The sequence below is a fragment of the Vicugna pacos genome, chromosome 10 (genome assembly GCF_048564905.1).
Source record: "Vicugna pacos chromosome 10, VicPac4, whole genome shotgun sequence".
Classification (NCBI taxonomy): Eukaryota; Metazoa; Chordata; class Mammalia; order Artiodactyla; family Camelidae; genus Vicugna; species Vicugna pacos.
Genome location: NC_132996.1, coordinates 58,197,652 through 58,215,259, shown reverse-complemented (window position 1 = coordinate 58,215,259; position 17,608 = coordinate 58,197,652). Strand labels below are relative to the sequence as shown.

General features: G+C 53.6%; 1 protein-coding gene and 1 non-coding gene across 2 annotated transcripts; both read right to left on the bottom strand.

Moving 5' to 3' along the window:
* Positions 1-2,218: 2,218 nt before the first annotated feature.
* Positions 2,219-3,555, bottom strand: C10H11orf96 (chromosome 10 C11orf96 homolog). Its single transcript, XM_006220101.4, has one exon. It carries the CDS (start codon positions 3,236-3,238, stop codon positions 2,867-2,869), a length of 372 nt encoding a protein of 123 aa, XP_006220163.2. The 5' UTR covers positions 3,239-3,555; the 3' UTR covers positions 2,219-2,866.
* Positions 3,556-13,455: 9,900 nt separating this feature from the next.
* Positions 13,456-13,528, bottom strand: TRNAV-AAC (transfer RNA valine (anticodon AAC)). Its single transcript has one exon. It is a non-coding gene; the product is annotated as a tRNA-Val (tRNA).
* Positions 13,529-17,608: the final 4,080 nt, after the last annotated feature.

Here is a 17,608-nt window from a genome sequence, read left to right as displayed (position 1 = left end):
TATAAATCCATTTTGTATAAAAAAATACATACACACATAGACATATACATGCACACACATATAATATAGGAATAACCTCCAAAAGGTTGACATATTAATCTCAGGGTGGAAGGAGTATGAGTGACTTGTTTTTATGATAATGAACCAATATTTCTCAGGTAATAAAATATTAGAACAATTTAAAAACAAACCAGGAAGTGGGAAAGATGAGCATCAATATTCCTCACTGCCCCCTTACTCATTTTAACCCAGTCAACTTTTCAGAAGCACCTACAGGGTGCTGGAACCTGCCAGCAGCCAAGCAAGAACTGGAGTGATCAGATGTGGTCCCCACAATAACCCCAGATATTGGCCAGGGTACTAGAGGAGACCCTTCAGGTAAGCCACCAGCTGGGGTAGAGGCTGAAGGCGGCAAACAGGAGAAGGAGGCTCTCTAGCAGGGAGTAGAGTTCTGGCAGGGGCGTGGTGCCCAGAGAGGGATCCCCAGCTAGGACCTCAGGCCTGAAGGATGTGAAACCCAGGGGAAGGTTTGGGGCATTGGCTCTTGAAGAGTAGAAACAGGAGCTACTGCTAAAGATATAAGATGAGATGGAGGGGGGCAGGATGAGGAAGAGAATGGGGAGAAGGTGCAGGGAGGGAGTTCTGAGCTTCAGCCACCCTCCTCCTACCCTAGGGAGCTCAAATCAGCCTAGCTGTGGCCACTGCAGACTGGAATCCAAGCATCCACCTGCAGCTGCCTCACAGGCTGAGGCCTTTGCAGTTAAGTGCCTTGGTCACGTGCCCCCAACACAATGAACTGACTGTTGCTGGGGACTGACTGCAGTGGCTACTGTGTTCCCAGGAGCTAGAACAGCACCAAAGACTACAGTCCCCAAGGCCCTGAGCCTGATCCACTCTCTCTGAGCCAGCCTGGAGGACATTCTTTCAGGCGCTGTGGGCTCCACTTTTTTCTTTGTTTTGTTTCCTCCTCCTTCTCCTTTTCTGCAGAGCCCAGGGCTACAAAGAGGTGCGCCGTGAAGTGCAAGGCAATACTGATGCCCCGCGGGGCTGGGCTGAGCTGAGTACCAGCCCACCACCACCAGGGGGCACCCAAGCACAGACACACGGCGATCTGAAGAGAGAGGGGTAGGAAGAGCACCCAACCCCTGTTTGTCTCTCTGAACTACTCAGAGGAAAGCCTGGTCCTGGTGATTCAACTCTGGAGTGATCCAGGAGGGGTGGGATGGGTGGGGGACCCAAGTGTGGGGACATGCCAACCGAATGTTATTACCTGGATCACCTCCTGCTGCCACTGGATCACACTCTTATACTGCCAGCCCAGAGGATTTGGGGTGTAGACAGGGAGGGATGCGGGCAGCTGCTGGAAAGCACTGGAAAGACAGTCTTGAGACTGAAGGAGCACTAGACGCAGAGTCAGGAGAGCTGTCTGAGCAGCTGTTACTCTTCATGTGACCTCTCCCTCTCCAATAGGTTTGTTTTTTCATCTGTAAACAGACGCGAGGGGGCGGGGTTTTGGGGACAGGGAGACTCCGTGGTACCCAAGCGCCCTTCAGGATCTGACCAAAGACAGATTCCTTGTGGAACCTTGAAGAGGGCAAAGAGAAGAGCTGGAGAAAAGGACCAAAAAATCGAAACTGCCGCTGTTGGCTTCCCCAGCTTAGGGGCACCGGGCACTACGCTGAGTCAGCGCGAGGACATGAGGCCCTCACCTGCACGCGACTTGGTGTGCGCACCCAGACTCTCGCGGGCTCCCAGCCCTCCCTCGGATCCCGCCACCTATATATCCCCGCCTGGGTCTCCTGTTGCTGGCTCGGGCATCTCCCCACCCGCCGCCTGGAAAGGGTGCAGAGTGAGTGGAGTCTTCCCGGTGGGTGCGGGGAGATGACCCAGACCCCGGTCTCCCTGAGAGGCCAACTGCACCCTGGCAGGCGCTCTCTATCCTCACATAACCAACCTTTGTCTCGCTAGCTGCTTCACTCAATCTTAGACACCGGCAATGGGAAACAGACCCGGGAGGCAGGAGCGCTCTGGGCCGGGTGTATCCACTTGGCGAGGCGGGTAATGGACTCGGGCACCGGGGATGCGACCTCGTTCCGGTGACCGAAGCTTGTGGAGTTACCTCCACCCGGGGATTCCCAGCCCCCCATTCCAGCTAATCCCTCCCCCTTCTCCCCCAGTCTAGGGATCCTGGGCCCCGAAAGTTCAAGAAGTCAAGAGCCTTGAGAAATGCACTGTGCAAATATATTGACTTTATTTGTCTCCTTTCGGGAGCCTCACAGACATACCCAGGTAAAAAGATCGTTAAATAAACGCTGTCAGCTATCGCAATGCAAAAATAAATATCAATCTTCCGGCCACAGCAGCAGCAGCTGCGCTGCGCCCCAAGTCCCATCGGCCGCACCTAACAATTATAAAAGTGTTCAGCGAGAGTGTGTCGGCGTGAGTGTGAACGGGTGTGCGCTGGGGGGCACGGTGGAGCGATGTGCAAAATCGGAGTTGCAAACCATCAGACAAGGGCGTGGAGTGGCTCTCCGGGAAGCCCTGGTGACCTCGGGCGACTCAGCGCGGGCGCGCCTCCCTGCACACACTCACAGCAGAGTTCGTACTGGGAAGAGTTAAAAAATAAACATTTACAAAGGCAAAAAAAGCGGCCCCCCTTCCCTGGCGCCCGGGCGCTCCGGCCCCAGGCGAGCGTGGCGCGGTGCGCCCGGACCAGTTCGCAGCCGGGCGAGGGTCCAAGCGCGCGAGAGACGGCGGCCCCCTGTACTCTGGGGCCCCGGTGGTGCGGGGCGCAGCCCCCCTCGGCCTTCGCACGCTGGTCCCCGGGGGGCTGCGGGGGCGCGCGAGTCCCGCTGCGGGCGGCGCCTCACAGGGCCGAGTCGGAGTCGCTGGAGTCCAGGCTGTTCCTCAGTTTGCAGCTGCTGAGCTGCTCCCTCTGCAGCGACAGGCTCTGCGTGCTGCGGCGCAGGCACTCCAGGCTCTGCAGGAACGACTTCTTGGCCTTCTCCTCCTCCATGGGGGACACTCCCTCCTCCTCCACCTCCTGGATCTCGTCGAAGGTCACCGGCTGCGTCTTGAAGCGGGACTGGCGCGGCCGCCGCAGCCGGCCCTTGCCCTTGGACAGCTTGGCGGGCCGCACGGGCTGCGGGAACTCGTCGGCCAGGCACACGAAGTGCGGCATCACCGCCTGGTAGCTGGAGCAGATGCCCATCAGCTCACCGGGCTTGGCGGCCGCCATGGCGCTGCCGGCGTCTTCGGGACCAGGCGGTGGGGTGGCGGGGCTCTCCGGGGGCGGCCGCTGCGCCGGGGCGCCCCGGGAGGCAGCAGCCTGGGGCTCGCCGGGCGGGGGATCCAAATCTGCTGCGGAGCGGTGGCGGCCCTCGCGGGCCCGGGTCGGTGCTCCTGGGGCGGGCGGGCGGGCCCGTCGGGGGACGTGGGGCTCCGGGGGCGCTGCTCCGCTACACTACCAGGCGCTCTCCGCCGCTGCTGTCGCCGTCTGCCCCGCGGCGGCCCGACCCGCCGCTTATATAGCCGGCTCCTGCCCACACGGCTGCGAGCTCGGATGACAGCGAATGCCATTTAAAGCGTGCGCGCCCCGCGCCCTTCCGCCTGACGTCGCCCCGCCACTCTGGGAAAGTAGCGGCTCTTTCCCCAGCGCCGCCCGCCAACCCGGCTCCGGAAGGCAGGCCCCGCCCGCGGGGGTTCCGGGAGCATCCGAGGCCCGGGAGCACGCGGCGGAGAACAGGCGCGGGGCGGGCCGGGAGCAGAGGTCCTGTCGGCCTTGGGATCCCCAGGTTTGGACCAACTGTGGTGGCCGCGGGGGCGCAGGACCCCTCTCCCGCCTCCTAACCCCAGAGGCATATAATCAAGGCGCTTGGTTATTCTGCCGCGGGTTCTGCGCTGAGCGCGCGGGGCGGAGGCATCTCCCAGGCTCCAATACCGCAGGGAGAGCCAGGGCTCCCGGCTCCCCAAAAGTGAGTCGGAGGAAGGGCTGGATTTCTTCTCTGGATCCATGCCACCCCTCTCACCAGACACACGCACACACGCGCACACACACACACACACATGCACGCATGAATACAAACACCGGATTATCCCATTTCAGTTCTCTTCCCTAATTGTCTCCTCTGTTTGTCTCCTCACTACCCGCACCCTCCAAGTCCCTCGGGCACCCCCATTCATGCTCAGAAGAATAACACTTAGATATGGCACTAAAAACAACAACAATAATGATAACTACCATCTGGAGAGCTTTACTCCAAGCCAGGCAGTGAGCTTTGTTTTACATATATTATCCCACTTAATCTTTGTAACAGCCCTGGGAAGTAATTCGTATTCTCCCAATTTTACATACGAGCAAATGGAGGCACAGAGAAGAGAAGAGGCAGCCAGGAAAGGCTCTTCAGAGTGGGTAACATTTAAGGCACCCCCTGAAGGACAATAATAGTACTACTAACTGCTTAATATATGCCATGCTCTTGAGTACTTTTTATGCATTAACTCATTTAATGTGTTCACTATTTTATTTAATCCTATTAGCCTGGATAACAAGTACTTTTTATCATACCCATTTACAGATGGGAAAACCAAGGCACAGAGAAGCTAAGCAACTTGCCCCAGACCACACAGTTATTAAGCAGCAGAGCTGAAATTCAAACAGAGGTGATTTAGCTGTCAGCCTTCATGATTATCCATGCCACTGAACTGTCTGCCCTGTGGAGGACAAAGGACCCAGAGGGCGACACGTGGGAGGATGAACGTTTAGGGCAGAATGAATGTCGCACAAAGGCACTGAAGCAGGAAGGAGCTTGGCTTATTCCAGGAACAGCAAAAAGGCCCATGAGGCTAAAGCAGAGAGAGCAAGGGGCGTGAGAAGTAGGGACAGTAAAGGAAGGCCTTCATGGCCATGTTAAGGAGACAGCATTTTACCCAAAGGGCAATGGTAAGGCACTGGAGGGTTTTGAGCAGGGGAGCTACATGCTCCAATTTATGTTTTTAAAAGCTCACTCTGGCTGCTAGATGGAGAATAATGAGAAAAAAGTTGGGGGAAGGAGCAGGGAGCCCACTTAGAAGATCGTTACATGATCCCCAGAGATAAGACACTGATGACTTGGATTAGAGTGAAGAAAACAGAGATGTGTAGGGAAATGGTCAGATCTGGGATTTGTCTGAAGACAGAATTGAGAGGACTGGCTGATGGATTCGATGGTGGGGGTGGAGGAAGCGAGGGGTGTAGAGGGGAGGGTGGTAGAAATCAAGGTTGACATCTACATATTTGGCTAGACCAAATGTTAGATGGTGGTGCCAGTGATTGACAGGGGGATGTGGTGGGGAAGAGAAGGTTGGGAAGGGAGGACCACTGTGGGGTCTGGGGGTTATCCATCAAAATCCACTACCCACTGGGGTGAGGCCTGAAATGATCATATCAGAACTGTATTATGTGAGAGAAAAATTAATTTCTATAATCCTAAGGCCACTGTATTTTGGAGTGCCTTTTAACAGCAGCTTAGCAATACCGCGATACCAAAATTGGCATGGGAAGTTGCTATGTATAAAAATGCTAAAACCTGTGGCAATGGCTTAGCGAACAGGTGGTGAGCAACAAGGAAACAAATATGGGAGAATGGAAAACTGGTGACCCTTGTTATGCTGTAACAAAACATTTATTAAAAACATTACCTGTGATAATTTGGAAGGCAGACCACGTGTCTACTTGAGCCTCCAATTCTAGAGGAATGGTTGGAAAGAGCCAAAAGCATTTGTATATGCTGGCTGCTCGATGCTGTCTTTAGCAAGATAGTAAAAGAAGAGACAGGCTAGTTTGCAGGAAGAGACAGGGGAGGGGGGAAAGGAGATAATATAGAAAATTACTGTCCTCAGGGTCGGAAAAACCAGCTGGTTTTATCCAAAGAGCAGATCAGACCATCTTGGCTCAGAGCCGTTCTCAGGGCCTATTAGGCCAAACATTAAGCCAAACAAAGGAATCAACCTGATGGCAAAGTATTAGGGGTATTGCCTTGTCATCCAAGTCTACTATTTCAGATGTCCTTAGGGTAACTTTCATTTACAATGAGAGAGAAAGAGATGGGTTGGGTGACACAGACAGACTTAATAACTACATCAAGAAAGGAACTTTGGGTGTGGTTATTGCATATGGAACTGATTAGAAGCAGAAAGACCAGAAACCCACTACATTTTTGAAGGAATTGTTATTACCAACAAAATCGCAAGGCCAGACTTCAAAAGCCCATGATTGTTTCAGGCTAAATAAGTACCTGAGGAGGACAGACTTTCAGCTCCCTGTTGGGCGGCAGTGGAGAGCCACAGACAAGGAGGAATTTGCCAAGGGCAGAGCCAGGGGCCAGGGAGACACAGGATGAGGGGGCCACCCCTAGAGAACCCCCTCCACCACCAGGGCAGGCAGTCCTCACCGTTCTAGAGGGCAGATGGCAGCGGAGACTGCTAGCTGTGCACCCAGTTGGGCCATAATTCCCCGCCCCCCTTGGAGCTCGGTGGGGCCACATGTCTAAGCTCTCATCTGTGGAATGTAAGCAGAAGTCAAAAGCTTCTGTCTCACTTGCTTAAGAGGAAATTCTTGCCCAGGACTTCCACGTTCTTCCCCCTCACACTGGCTGACCAGAGAGCCCCTGAGGCTTCGTGTGAAAGACAGCAGTGCCGCAGTCAGTCTGGTCCCTTAACGACCCTGCGGAACCGAGCTCTCTATCAACCCGAAACACTTCCCTTGAAGCTATCATGTGAGAGAGTCACCAGCTGAATATTCGCAAACTACTCTTAATTTGGAGTCTCTATTAATTGGCTTACCATCGTCCTAAACAAGAGAACCATTAGACATTGGAGTGGATAGGTCCAGCAGGACACTGGAACTTAGAGGAGAGGTGAGGGAGGGAGGGGCTGGTGTGGGAGTCGGCAGGGTGTAGATGGGGCAGGGGGTGGAAGAGAAGGGCTGGGACCAGCCACCAGTCAAGGACTCAGAGAAGCAATGTCCAACAGGGCAAGACGGACACCAGGAGAACATGTCAGAATCCAAGAGAAGGATGTTTCTAGAACGAGAGAGATGAGTAGAATGGGAGTCAAGAGACAGGTCCTTGTCTGGCTCCACCTGAACTCACTGCAAGGCCTGGACCAAGCCACTCGTCTCCCTGCACTGTGGAGGTCTCAGCTCCACTGCTGCCCCCTCAGAGCAGCCTTCCCCCGCCACTCTGCTCAAGGTTCCCTCTCGGTTGCTCTGTCCCACTCTCTGCAAGGCCTTCTCATTTGTTTGTTCTTGTCAGTGGGGTCTGCCTTCCTGGCAGACTCTCCCTTTCCCCAGCAGCCAGGCCAGTGCCCACACACCAGGAGCTCATGGTTCCTGAGTTGCAGACAGCCTCCCTCCTCCCAGCCCCATCCCTGCTCCCACAGCCCTGGCAGCCAGCGACGGGACCACTTCCACCAGAGCTTCCTTCCCAACACACACGGCTCCTCCGGGCCCCAAATTCACGGGCCATGGATGGGAGGATCTGAGGTCTCAGCTTCCCTGGATGGGGGGCTCCCCTTCTCCAGCTCAGGGAGGTGAAGGTGGGAAAGGAGGCCTGTGCTTCACAGCAAGGGTCCCAAGTTAGCTCCCCTCGCTTCTGCTCTGTCTGGAAGTCCTGGGCTCACAAGGGGCCTCGAGGAAGAGGCAAGGGAGGGTGGGAGAGACAGTCAAGCTCCCCAGTCTCACTGCTGACCTTCCCCACACATGGCTCCCTCTGTCAGGATATCTCTGGGACCAGCTCCAATCCTAGGTGGCCTTTTCAAACGTTCCATGCCCTTCCTGACCCACCTGCAGGAGTCAGCCAAGGGCGGCTGTCAGGTTAGGAGAACACAGACCTATTCTAACCCTCCTCCACCACGGGCCTATTCTGTGACCTTGGGCTGGTCATGTGCTCTGAGACTCAGTGTCTGCACCTGAAAGCATGAGTAATACCCTGGTGTATGCAAATGATCAGTGTATGCAAAGCACGTCTTAAGCATGAAAACATGTTCCTTTTGTTTTTATTCCCTTCTGCCCAAACCCACCCAGCCACCACCCCCAGCATGGTTGGGATGTCAGGAAAGGCACAGGGGGGCTCCTGCTCCAGAAGGCACTGGGGGCTTTGGGCAGCTAATCCTCCCTGCCTGACTCACTAAGTAAAAGAGGAAGTCAAGACCAGGCAATGTCTAAGCAACTATAAGCAACGTCTGCTGTGTGGGGTGTCACTGCTGGTGCCTGAAGGTGGTTGGTCCTATGGGTGTCAGGGTATCAGCCTCCTTCAGCAAAACTCCCCACCCCTACATCTGCCTTTCTCCAAAGGCTGAAGGGCCAGGGCCTTCCCCTCTGTAGGGTGCAGGGGGCGAGGGAGCCAATGAGAATAGCCTGTGTCCAGGAATAGTGGGAAGAATGGGAGGATGGACCCTGGCGGCCCACCCGGGACCTGGGGGCCTGGTTCTCATTGCCCTCTGGGCCTTGCTGAGTTTGCAGGGTTAATGTCAGCTTTTCCAGGATAGGCTAGGTTGCCTGCCCTGGGCACCTCGGGCAGGGGGTGTCCATTAAAGGGGACGCAGGATGGTCCCTCTTTTCAGCAGGCCTGTAGCCCTGGGACTGCAAAGGAAAGACATAGAACACCTGCTATGTGCCTCGTGTGGTGCCAACAGTGCTCTGCACGTGCCTCACTTAAATCATCCTCACGGCATCTTTTGAAGGGGATCCTCCCCTCACCCCATTTTACAGATGAGGACTGAGGGTGCTCTGGAACTTACCAGGGTCACTCTTGGTGGTAAGTGCTAAAGCCAGCACTCAAGCCAGGTCTGCCTGACTCAGAATTCAGTGCTCCTTTTTTGTAATAGCCCATCTCATCGTCCCTTTGAGGTGGCTAAAGTCAGACAACCAGGCTGCAGTAACAGCTCCATCATCGATGTACCCTGTGGTCTTGAACCCACTGCTTACACTCTTTGAGCCTCAGTTTTCCCCATCTTTGAAGTGAGGAGCCTAGACACTGATTTGTTGGGGGCTCCTCCAGCTCTAATATTCCAGAATCTTCGGAAGGATGTGTGGATGAGGGGACCCATTTGCAGGAAGTAGATGCTTCCTCTTGGGCCAGAGAGTGGCAAGCAGCCCGGGCTGAGGCTGTGGGGGAAGGCTCGCCTCCATGGAGGGGGCTGCTGGGGGAGCAGATGGGGCAGAAGATGGCAGCAGACGGGGGAGGGGCTTGTGCCACCACCTCCTCCACCATCCTCACCCACACGTTGGCTTCTGGGCAGAGCCAGGGTTTAAAAATAGCAACCACCAGTTCTTGAGCTATCAGCAGGGCTTTGTTTCCAGGGGAGCCTGTGGTACCCTGGCCTGGGTTAGAAGGGAGCAGGGATGCCGAGTCCGTTCCGGGATGCAGAGAGGCAGCCAGCCATGGAGACCGCACAGCAAGGCGGGAAGAACCAGGTCAGGGCAGTTCTGTTCACGGTCCTTCTCTGCTTCCTGACAAGAGGGTCAGGTCCCTTCCTATGGCTGTTTTGCTGCCCTGGTACAGACCTACTGCCAGCTAGAAGCCTGGGTCAGCAGGCTGTGACCCTGTGCTCACCCAGAAGTCTCCCCAGAGTGGATCTCAGGCCTCCAAGTGTTGAATGAGGTCATGGTTATTCCAAATGTTGCTATTTTGGTCAATCTGTACTTTGGGTGTATTTGGCTCAGCTACCACTCGTCCACTTGTGTGTCTGTCTGTGTGTGTGTGTACATGTGTGTACATGAATCCAGGTGTGTGGAGATGGAATGCAAATGTGAATGTGGCACGGGGGTGGGGAGGAGGCAGCTGTGGTAGGCAAGTGACAGAGCCTTCCCAGTGGTCCTCCCTCCTGGCCCCACCCTCACCTCTTGCTCCTGCCTACTTTACCCAAGAGCGGGCCCTCCACACAAAGCCCGTGGCTTCAGCATCCTACCAACTGCTCCTGCCTCAGAATTAGCACTTGGTCTGGTATGATTGTCAGCATAAAAGTGTTTTGATAATTTTGCTGGAGGGTTGCCATGACAATCCCCAGCAAGCTCCAAGAGAGGGTGTTGGTGGGTGCATGGGATGAGGGGAGAGAGACAGCCTCAGAGACACAGAGGGTAAGAGACAGAGAGAGGGAGGGAGAGGGTCCAGGGAGATCCCCAGTGATATCCCCAAGTCAGATCTTCAGCCCCAGTGCCCCCGTCCTAGTGGCCCCATTCATGTTGCGATGAGCTCACTGTCTAATCTGGACCTCACTGTACACAGTGCAACAGAATACCAGCTGCCGGCAGGCAGGCTGCCGGAACTGGCACAGCAGGGCTGGTCCTGCGGGGGGAGGCACCCTGACACCCCAACTCCCAGAATGAGCCCCAGGGAACACCAGGCTAGAGTCCGGGGCAGGGAGACTCTTGGGGACTCAGAGGGAGCCAGAGCCCAGGGAAACCTCCCAAGAATCATGCCCAGGCTGTGGACCCGGCTATGCTGAAGTGAGTAATGGAAGCGTATTTCCCTGCCAAGGGCTTGCTACCTGGCACAGCTTGGCAGCCCGGCGCCTGTGGCTCAGTCCTTCCCACATGCTTTTCTGCAGAACTGAGTGTCCCTCTTCTGGGCCCACCAGCCTGAGAACCACTACATGGATAAGGATACAATTCTATAAATCTGTGGCCTTTGAGCTTTGCAAAGTAGTTTCCCCTCTGTGACCTCAGCAAGGCAGGGATATCTTTGCTGTCTTTTGAGATGAGACCAGACAGGCTCAGAGAGGCTCAGAGAGAGGAGGGAACTCAACCAAGGTCACAAAGCAAGCAGCAAGGCGGTGGCAGAATAAGGATGGAACCCAGTCCTGAACTCTTGCCCAGCCGCACTGCCCTCTGCGAGGACAGGTTCTCTGGAAAGGGTCCATCTGGCACTGCCCCTCACATATAGACAGGGAAACTGAGGCCCAGAGACATTACCCAGTTTGTAAGCATAAAGCAGCGCTTACAACCTCAGAATCTGAGAAATTTCACAACCTCTACTGAGCCACAAGCCAGGCCCATGGATTCCCAAAGCAAGCTCCAAGGTTCAAGTGCCAGCCTCTGCCATGGGAGGAGAGTCTTCAAATTATTGGCAAAACAGAGCAGAGGGCAGCTGGAGTTGGCCAGGAGCATGAGGCAGGGGGGCCAGAGGCTTTCCCAGGCAGTGCCAAGCCCCAGCTGTGTAAGGCTGCCTTGTGAAGGGCTCCTAGCCTCTGCTGTTGGAGCTGTGTGCACTTGGGCAAGTCACCTCGGCTGTCAGAGCCCCAGTGTCAACAGCGACTGAGAGCCAATGCACACAGGAGCCACCAGAGGAACGGCTTTTCACATTCTGGGAAGCACTGCCCCAGAACAGCCATCTCTGAACACAGAGGTGCCCTCGTGCCTGGCTCCATAATAATTTGGATAGGAGCCAAGATATGGATCTCTCAATAATTATCATCAGGTGGGGTTGGGCACCAAAAGAAAGTGCTGTAGGCTCTGAAGACAACCCGTAAAGATGACGTTCTACAGCTTTGGTAGTGGGTGATAGCACGGGGACAGCAAACAGCATGTGGAGACTGCGCTCAGCTGCCCGGCTCTGGTGCTCACTAGCAAATTCTCATGCTCTGTGATTGTGGAAACCTCGTGCCTGCCCCGCCCTGCTCCCTGGGTGGCTGTTTTGAGGAACAAACCAAATTATTTTATGAGAACATATTGGAGTAAAACGTGCCCCGAGGGAGGATGAATTTTTAAATGGATTCCAAAAAATTAGGGTTGGAACAATGCCCTGTCGTGTACTGTGTTCTAAGCTTGGCCTTGGGATTTAAAGGACTGAGTTTTCCTGAGCACCTGCCTCATGCCAGGCACCAATACAAGGCACTCTGTACCTCTCATCTTGCCTTTGTTTATCTTCCGAGATGGGTGTTACTATCTCTAAACTTTAGGTGAAGAAACAGGCTCAGATACGTTAGGGAACTTTCCCAAGGCCACACAGCCAGGCAGAGATGGAGCTGGGGTTTGAACCCAGGTCCATCATTGCCAAAGCTCTTTTCATCCATCAGCAGCTCCCACGATGGTGGCTCCTGGACCAGCCCAGGGAGGGGTTCAGTGTGAGGAGAGACAGGGTGAAGAGGGTGGGCCACAGGAAGAGTCTAGAATTCAAATTGGGAGCCAGGCTCCACTTCCCAACAACTTCTCCAGAGAGAAGACTAGTGTCCTCCGGCCCAGGTAGCCATCGGGTGGGGTAGGGAGGGGAGCACGGATGACACCCAACCCCACTCCTCTTTCCACGGCAGGGCCCCTCCCCACCCACGGACACCTCGGCACTCAAGGCAGAGCAGGCAGCGCCCAGCCAAGACAGTGGACCAGTCAGGACCCCCCACGGAGTGGGGAGGGCACTCGAAGCAGTGCCTTCAGTCCAGCCTCCATCTGCACATGAGATTACTGTTGAAGATATAAGGAAGAAAACCACAAAGGCTTGGCTGACAGGGGTCATGAGGCCAGAGGAAATGGAACAGAACTGCAGGCTGCCAGAGCAGGAAGGAACTTTCCAGATGAGTTGGGTTCAGTGTTCAGAGCAATGGGCATGACTCATCAGTGGGCCACACAATCAGCCAGGGGTCACAACCAGCATTTTTTAATAATGCACAACAGAAAAGATCAGTGTAGACACATGTAATAAAGTATTGTTTCATGAAGCTTTAGTTTTAGTTAAATCTGTGTGCAAACTGGTTCAACCCCGGTATTCTGCAGATGGGAAAACAGGAGCCAAGTGCAGGAAAAGGCTTGGCCCACCAGAGACTGGACCCAGAAAGTCCTGATGCCAGGATGCTCCTGCCCCAGCACCCAGGGGCTGCCTTTCAGAGGCTTGACTTCTTATTCACCTTTTAACCTGAGACACAATAAGCCTTGTCAACTGGCACCCCATGTTGCTTCCAGGCTAAAGAGGGAAGAACCCAGTGCTTCTGATGGGGGGCGGGGTGATGAGGGTGTTGTGACAGAATATCCTCCTTCTTCTTGCTGCTCCTTCTCTGGCTCTTTCCCTTTTCCCTGCCTCCTTTCCCTCCTCCCAACCCCGCTGTGGGAACACCCCAGGCTCAGGTCCCCTTCCACACTCCCTCCCATCTACCTCCACAGTGGCCTCTTACAGCTGTCTTCCCAGTCTCTCTTGGCCATTCTGGGCCTTTTCTCCCCCAAGGCCTTGTCCTACACCTGTCTACACATTAGTCACTCCATCCCCAATGCAGTGAGATCTGTCCCAAGCCCCGTGTGAGCCCCACCCTGCCCTGCCTACGGGTTGGAGGACTTTTCTTCCCATCTACATTATTTGATGATAATAATACCTGCAAACAGAGCTACACTGTCACATTCAATTCTCACAACAACCCTGTTTTATCTTATTTTAAAATTTTTAATTTACTTATGGGAGGGGGAGGTAATTGTTTGTTTATTTTTTTTTTTAATGGAGGTACTGGGGATTGAACCCAGGACCTCGTGCATGTTGAGCATGCGCTCTACCACTGAGCTATACCCTCCCCCCCAAAAAACCCTGTTTTAAAGGAGGAGAAACTCAGGGAAAGAAATTTGTCAAGGGCACAGCAGTAAGTGGAGGAGCTGGCTCTAGAACCAGGCCTATATGGCTCCCAAATTTACAAACACTATTACCCTGCCTGGCTGGTTCCGGCAGCCTTTCCTCCAAAGGATCCTGGAAAGGGCAGGATGGCATGTCTGCGAGGGGTGAGTATCTCCTCCCTTAGCTGCAATGAGGAAAGGAATGTTCCAACCCCAGGAGGAAAGAATACTGGAAATGTTCTCCTCTCACTTTTCCCCCAAGAGAGGAGGACAGACTTCTCTGAAAGGGGAGCTTGGGAGAAGGAAGTGGGTTGGGGGATGGTGAATCCCTTTCCTGCCCACGTCCAGATCTGCCAGCCCACAGAGAGTGTGTATGCTGCTCAGCTCCTGTGTCCCCCACCTGGAAGAGACTCACCTCCTCTGCTCTCCGTGAGCAGACATAGTGGGGCGGACAGCAACTGCCCTGGGAGCTGGTGAGGACAGGGCCTGCTGTGCTGTTTCCTCGAACAGGGTGCCCCAAGGCCCAGACTTGGTGAGGGAGTATCTCCCGTCCAGCTCTGTCAGATATTTTGACCTCACAGCTGAGTCCTGTGTCTGCTTTTCTTTCGCTTCAGCACTCATGGCAAGAGGGAGTGTTACTGGCAACAGGAAATCCAGCATCTTTTCCCCTCACCACTCCAAGGAGGTAACAGGCCACACACAAAGACCTCTCTGCCTGGGCTCCTGTCCTGGTCCCCCACCAGGCTTCCCATTCCAGTCCCATCCCCTCCTCCCAGGCCTGATCTGGGCCCATCTTCCTCTCTTACCTTCTCTCCTCCAGCTCAACACTCCTTACACAAGCCCCTGGACAGCAGCCACTGCTCATGAACCTTTGGGCTGTCACTTCAGGGTCCTTCTCCAAATGCCTCCTCCACCATGCAGCCTTCCCTGACTACCATCCCAAATGATATCCCATGTTCCTCCAATGCCTGTAGCGCTCATTATCAGGACTCTTCATTTTACATTCACCTTGTTATCAAGGTTTTTCAAGTGTGAGTCTTGTTTTCTCAACAAATCACATATAACACAACAATGCTAACACTGGCTAAGGTATACCGAGGGCTTGCTGACTCCATGCCAGGCATGGGACAGTCTCTCTTTCAAGGAGAGGAGCTTTCTAGAACACCAGCCTGGCACATTATTGATGCTCAACGCATGGCATGAATTTCGCAGATACACTCAAACACTGTTGGTAGGAGAAGTTGGTGCAACCTTTCTGGAAAGCCATTTACATTATGTATTTAAAGCCTTAAAGATATATACGGTCTTCCCAATCTAGGGCAGGACCCCACTTGCAGGAATGTATTCTAAGAAACAGTCATGTACACAAAGGTTTAGCCACAGGAAGGCTGCATGAGAAGAGGGATGGTGCTTCAGTTTCTACAACTGTAGCATGGGGATTAAAAGTAGTGCCTAGTCCATGGGCTGTTGTGTAGATTAATAAATCAGGAGTTAATATATGCAAACCACTTAACACAGGGCCTGGCACCATATCAGGCTTCATAAAAATTTAACTTACCTGTTCTTTTATTATTTGAATTGAGGCCTGACTGAGGCCAGATCCTGGACTCTTAGCTACACCATCTCCCTGCCTCCCCCATTCACTCTCATGATTTCCAAAATCAACAGAACACTTACTAATAGCAAAAACAACTCCAACCTCAACAACCATCAAATTATCCAACACAATGAGACCGGTTACATAATGCTACAACTATATACAATTCTACACAGCCACTCAAAACCACGGTAGGGAACAATAATTAATGCCATGCACCAATGTACAAAACAAGTAGAAAAAGACTACAAGATGATGAGTTCAATATGAAGTTGCTTTTTCTTTTTTTTTTTAAAGTATACAAATATGTAGGGAAAAAAATCCACTGGAAAGGGCAAAGACTTGTCATCTCTGATGTAAAGTTACAAATGATTCTCCTTTCTCCTTTTATCTTTCTTTTAAATTTCTCACAAAGAACACACATTCCTTTTGTAGTTAGGAAATAAAAACCAATTTTGAGGAAGGAAATAAAAACCATGTCAGTTTATTTCCATCTTTAATAGGAGGGATTGTGTCTTCCTTTTATGTGTTCCCCACAGCATCTAACACACAATTTCTGGACATAAAAGCCCTGGTCTTGAACAGAATCCCAGCCTGGCAATCTTGTTTACTCTTTCAGGCCAAGGCGTTCTGTACAGACTCTAGAAATGGCCTGCAGGGACAAGAAAACAATGCGACTGGCGGGGGTGCGTCAGACTGGTCTGTGACCTGCTCACCCAGCTGGGAAACATGGTGAACTGACCTGCGGGGCAAGAGGCGCTGGAACCAGGCCAGGGCTGGTGCATTAGGAGACCAATTACCTGGGGAGCATGTGGCGGGGCTGCAGAGAACGACTAGGTCTTGATATGAGGCCACTTTGGCATCTGGGAGTTCTCTTCATCTCGGCCTAGAGAACTTCCCAGGAGACACCTAAGTGCAGCTGGACCTTAATATGATCAGCTTCTTTCAGCACAATTTCCATTTTGCCCTTCCTCCCCTTGCTGACTGCAACAGAGGTGCAGGGATCCAGGGAGCCCGACAAGGGGAAAGACTGGGGTCACGAGGCCATCCATCAGTCACACCGGGATCGCCCACCCAGCATGAGGGTCGGGGCTAGCAGGGCATGTGGAATGTCCCACTCAAAACAATTACATTAGTAAGTACATTACTGTCAGGCATGTCACATTCATGATCTCAACCCTCACAGGATCTTGGGGAGGTTGCTGCTTCTGTGTCCATTTCACAGCTGAGGAGACTGAGGCTTGGGGGCTGAGTGATGGGTCCAAGGTGACTCAGCTAGGAAGGGCAGAGTGGGATTCAAGCCCAGGTCGGCCTGACTCAAGCTGCGGCTGTATCCACAAGGACTCTGCGGTCAGTCTGACATACGTGGAGGCTGTGGCAGAGTGCAGTGTCATAGCTCTTTCCTAACTCCACCCTTGCAGGCAGCTCTGAGATATGAGTGGTATGGTCCCCCCTGCAAAGGCGGATCTGAGCCAGTCTTGCCTGAAACTGTCCAGCTAACTCCCCTGAGCAATTGGTGCAGAGCTCGGCTTGTGCTATTTTTGGCAGGAGGATGCTACCTTGAGCTGCAGCAGGGATCCTTGCCACGCATCAAGCCACCTGGCTGGTGCGGCACAGGGACTGTCAATACCACTCCTTGAAGGGCTGCCCCAGTAGGCACTGCGACCTTCCAGGGCTATGTGTACCCATGTTCCCTCTTGTCACCAGGTTCTGCTTCTAGATGGGGATCTCAGAAGAGGTCACAGAACTTGAGTGGTGATAAGAACACTGACTGAGGTGCTTGTTGTGGGCCTTCATGCTGGTTCTGCCGCATTCCCTGGGTGGCCCTCAGGTGAGCACTCAACTCCTCGGGGTCTCAGTTTTCTCATCTGTCCAATGGGGAGAGTAGTTTCTAACCTACACCCTCACAGGACTTCTGGGGGAAAAGGGCAAGGCGTGGGCAAGAGTCCTCCAGCTCTCCTCTCTGGCCCCCCTGCTCCGAGCACAGGGCAGGAGGCTGTTCCGGGAGGCAGGCTGAGGGTGGGGGAGGGTGGTGAGAGGGAAGCCCCACATTCAGACTTCCTCCCCTGATTTTTGCCTCGAGGCTAAGTGTCCACCTTTCCCTCTCACACCAGGTGAACAGAGGCTAACGGTTAGCATCAGAGAGAGGGGGACAGGGAAGAACTTAGTGTCTAATCCCTTGATACATTTTCAGAGAAAACATTCCAGAAAACTTTTCTCTAACCAACAAGGGCATGAAAGAGACTCTCCTGTAGGGACCCCTTCCTCTCCCTGACTCTCCTGAGTCCTGACTGGGTGGGTGGCCAGCAGCTCGAATACCCCAGGCCAGAGTTTGGGAGGCCCCACAGCATCCTTCATCCCCTCATCCCACAAACATTCTTTAGGCAAGGAGGATACAGCAGCTCTCAACCCAAATCGCTTTTTGGAGGGTGTGGATTCCCTTCCTA

What these genes read in the sequence shown, in the direction of transcription:
- C10H11orf96 (XM_006220101.4), bottom strand. Translation starts at nt 3,238, where the DNA reads ATGGCGGCCGCCAAGCCCGGTGAGCTGATGGGCATCTGCTCCAGCTAC.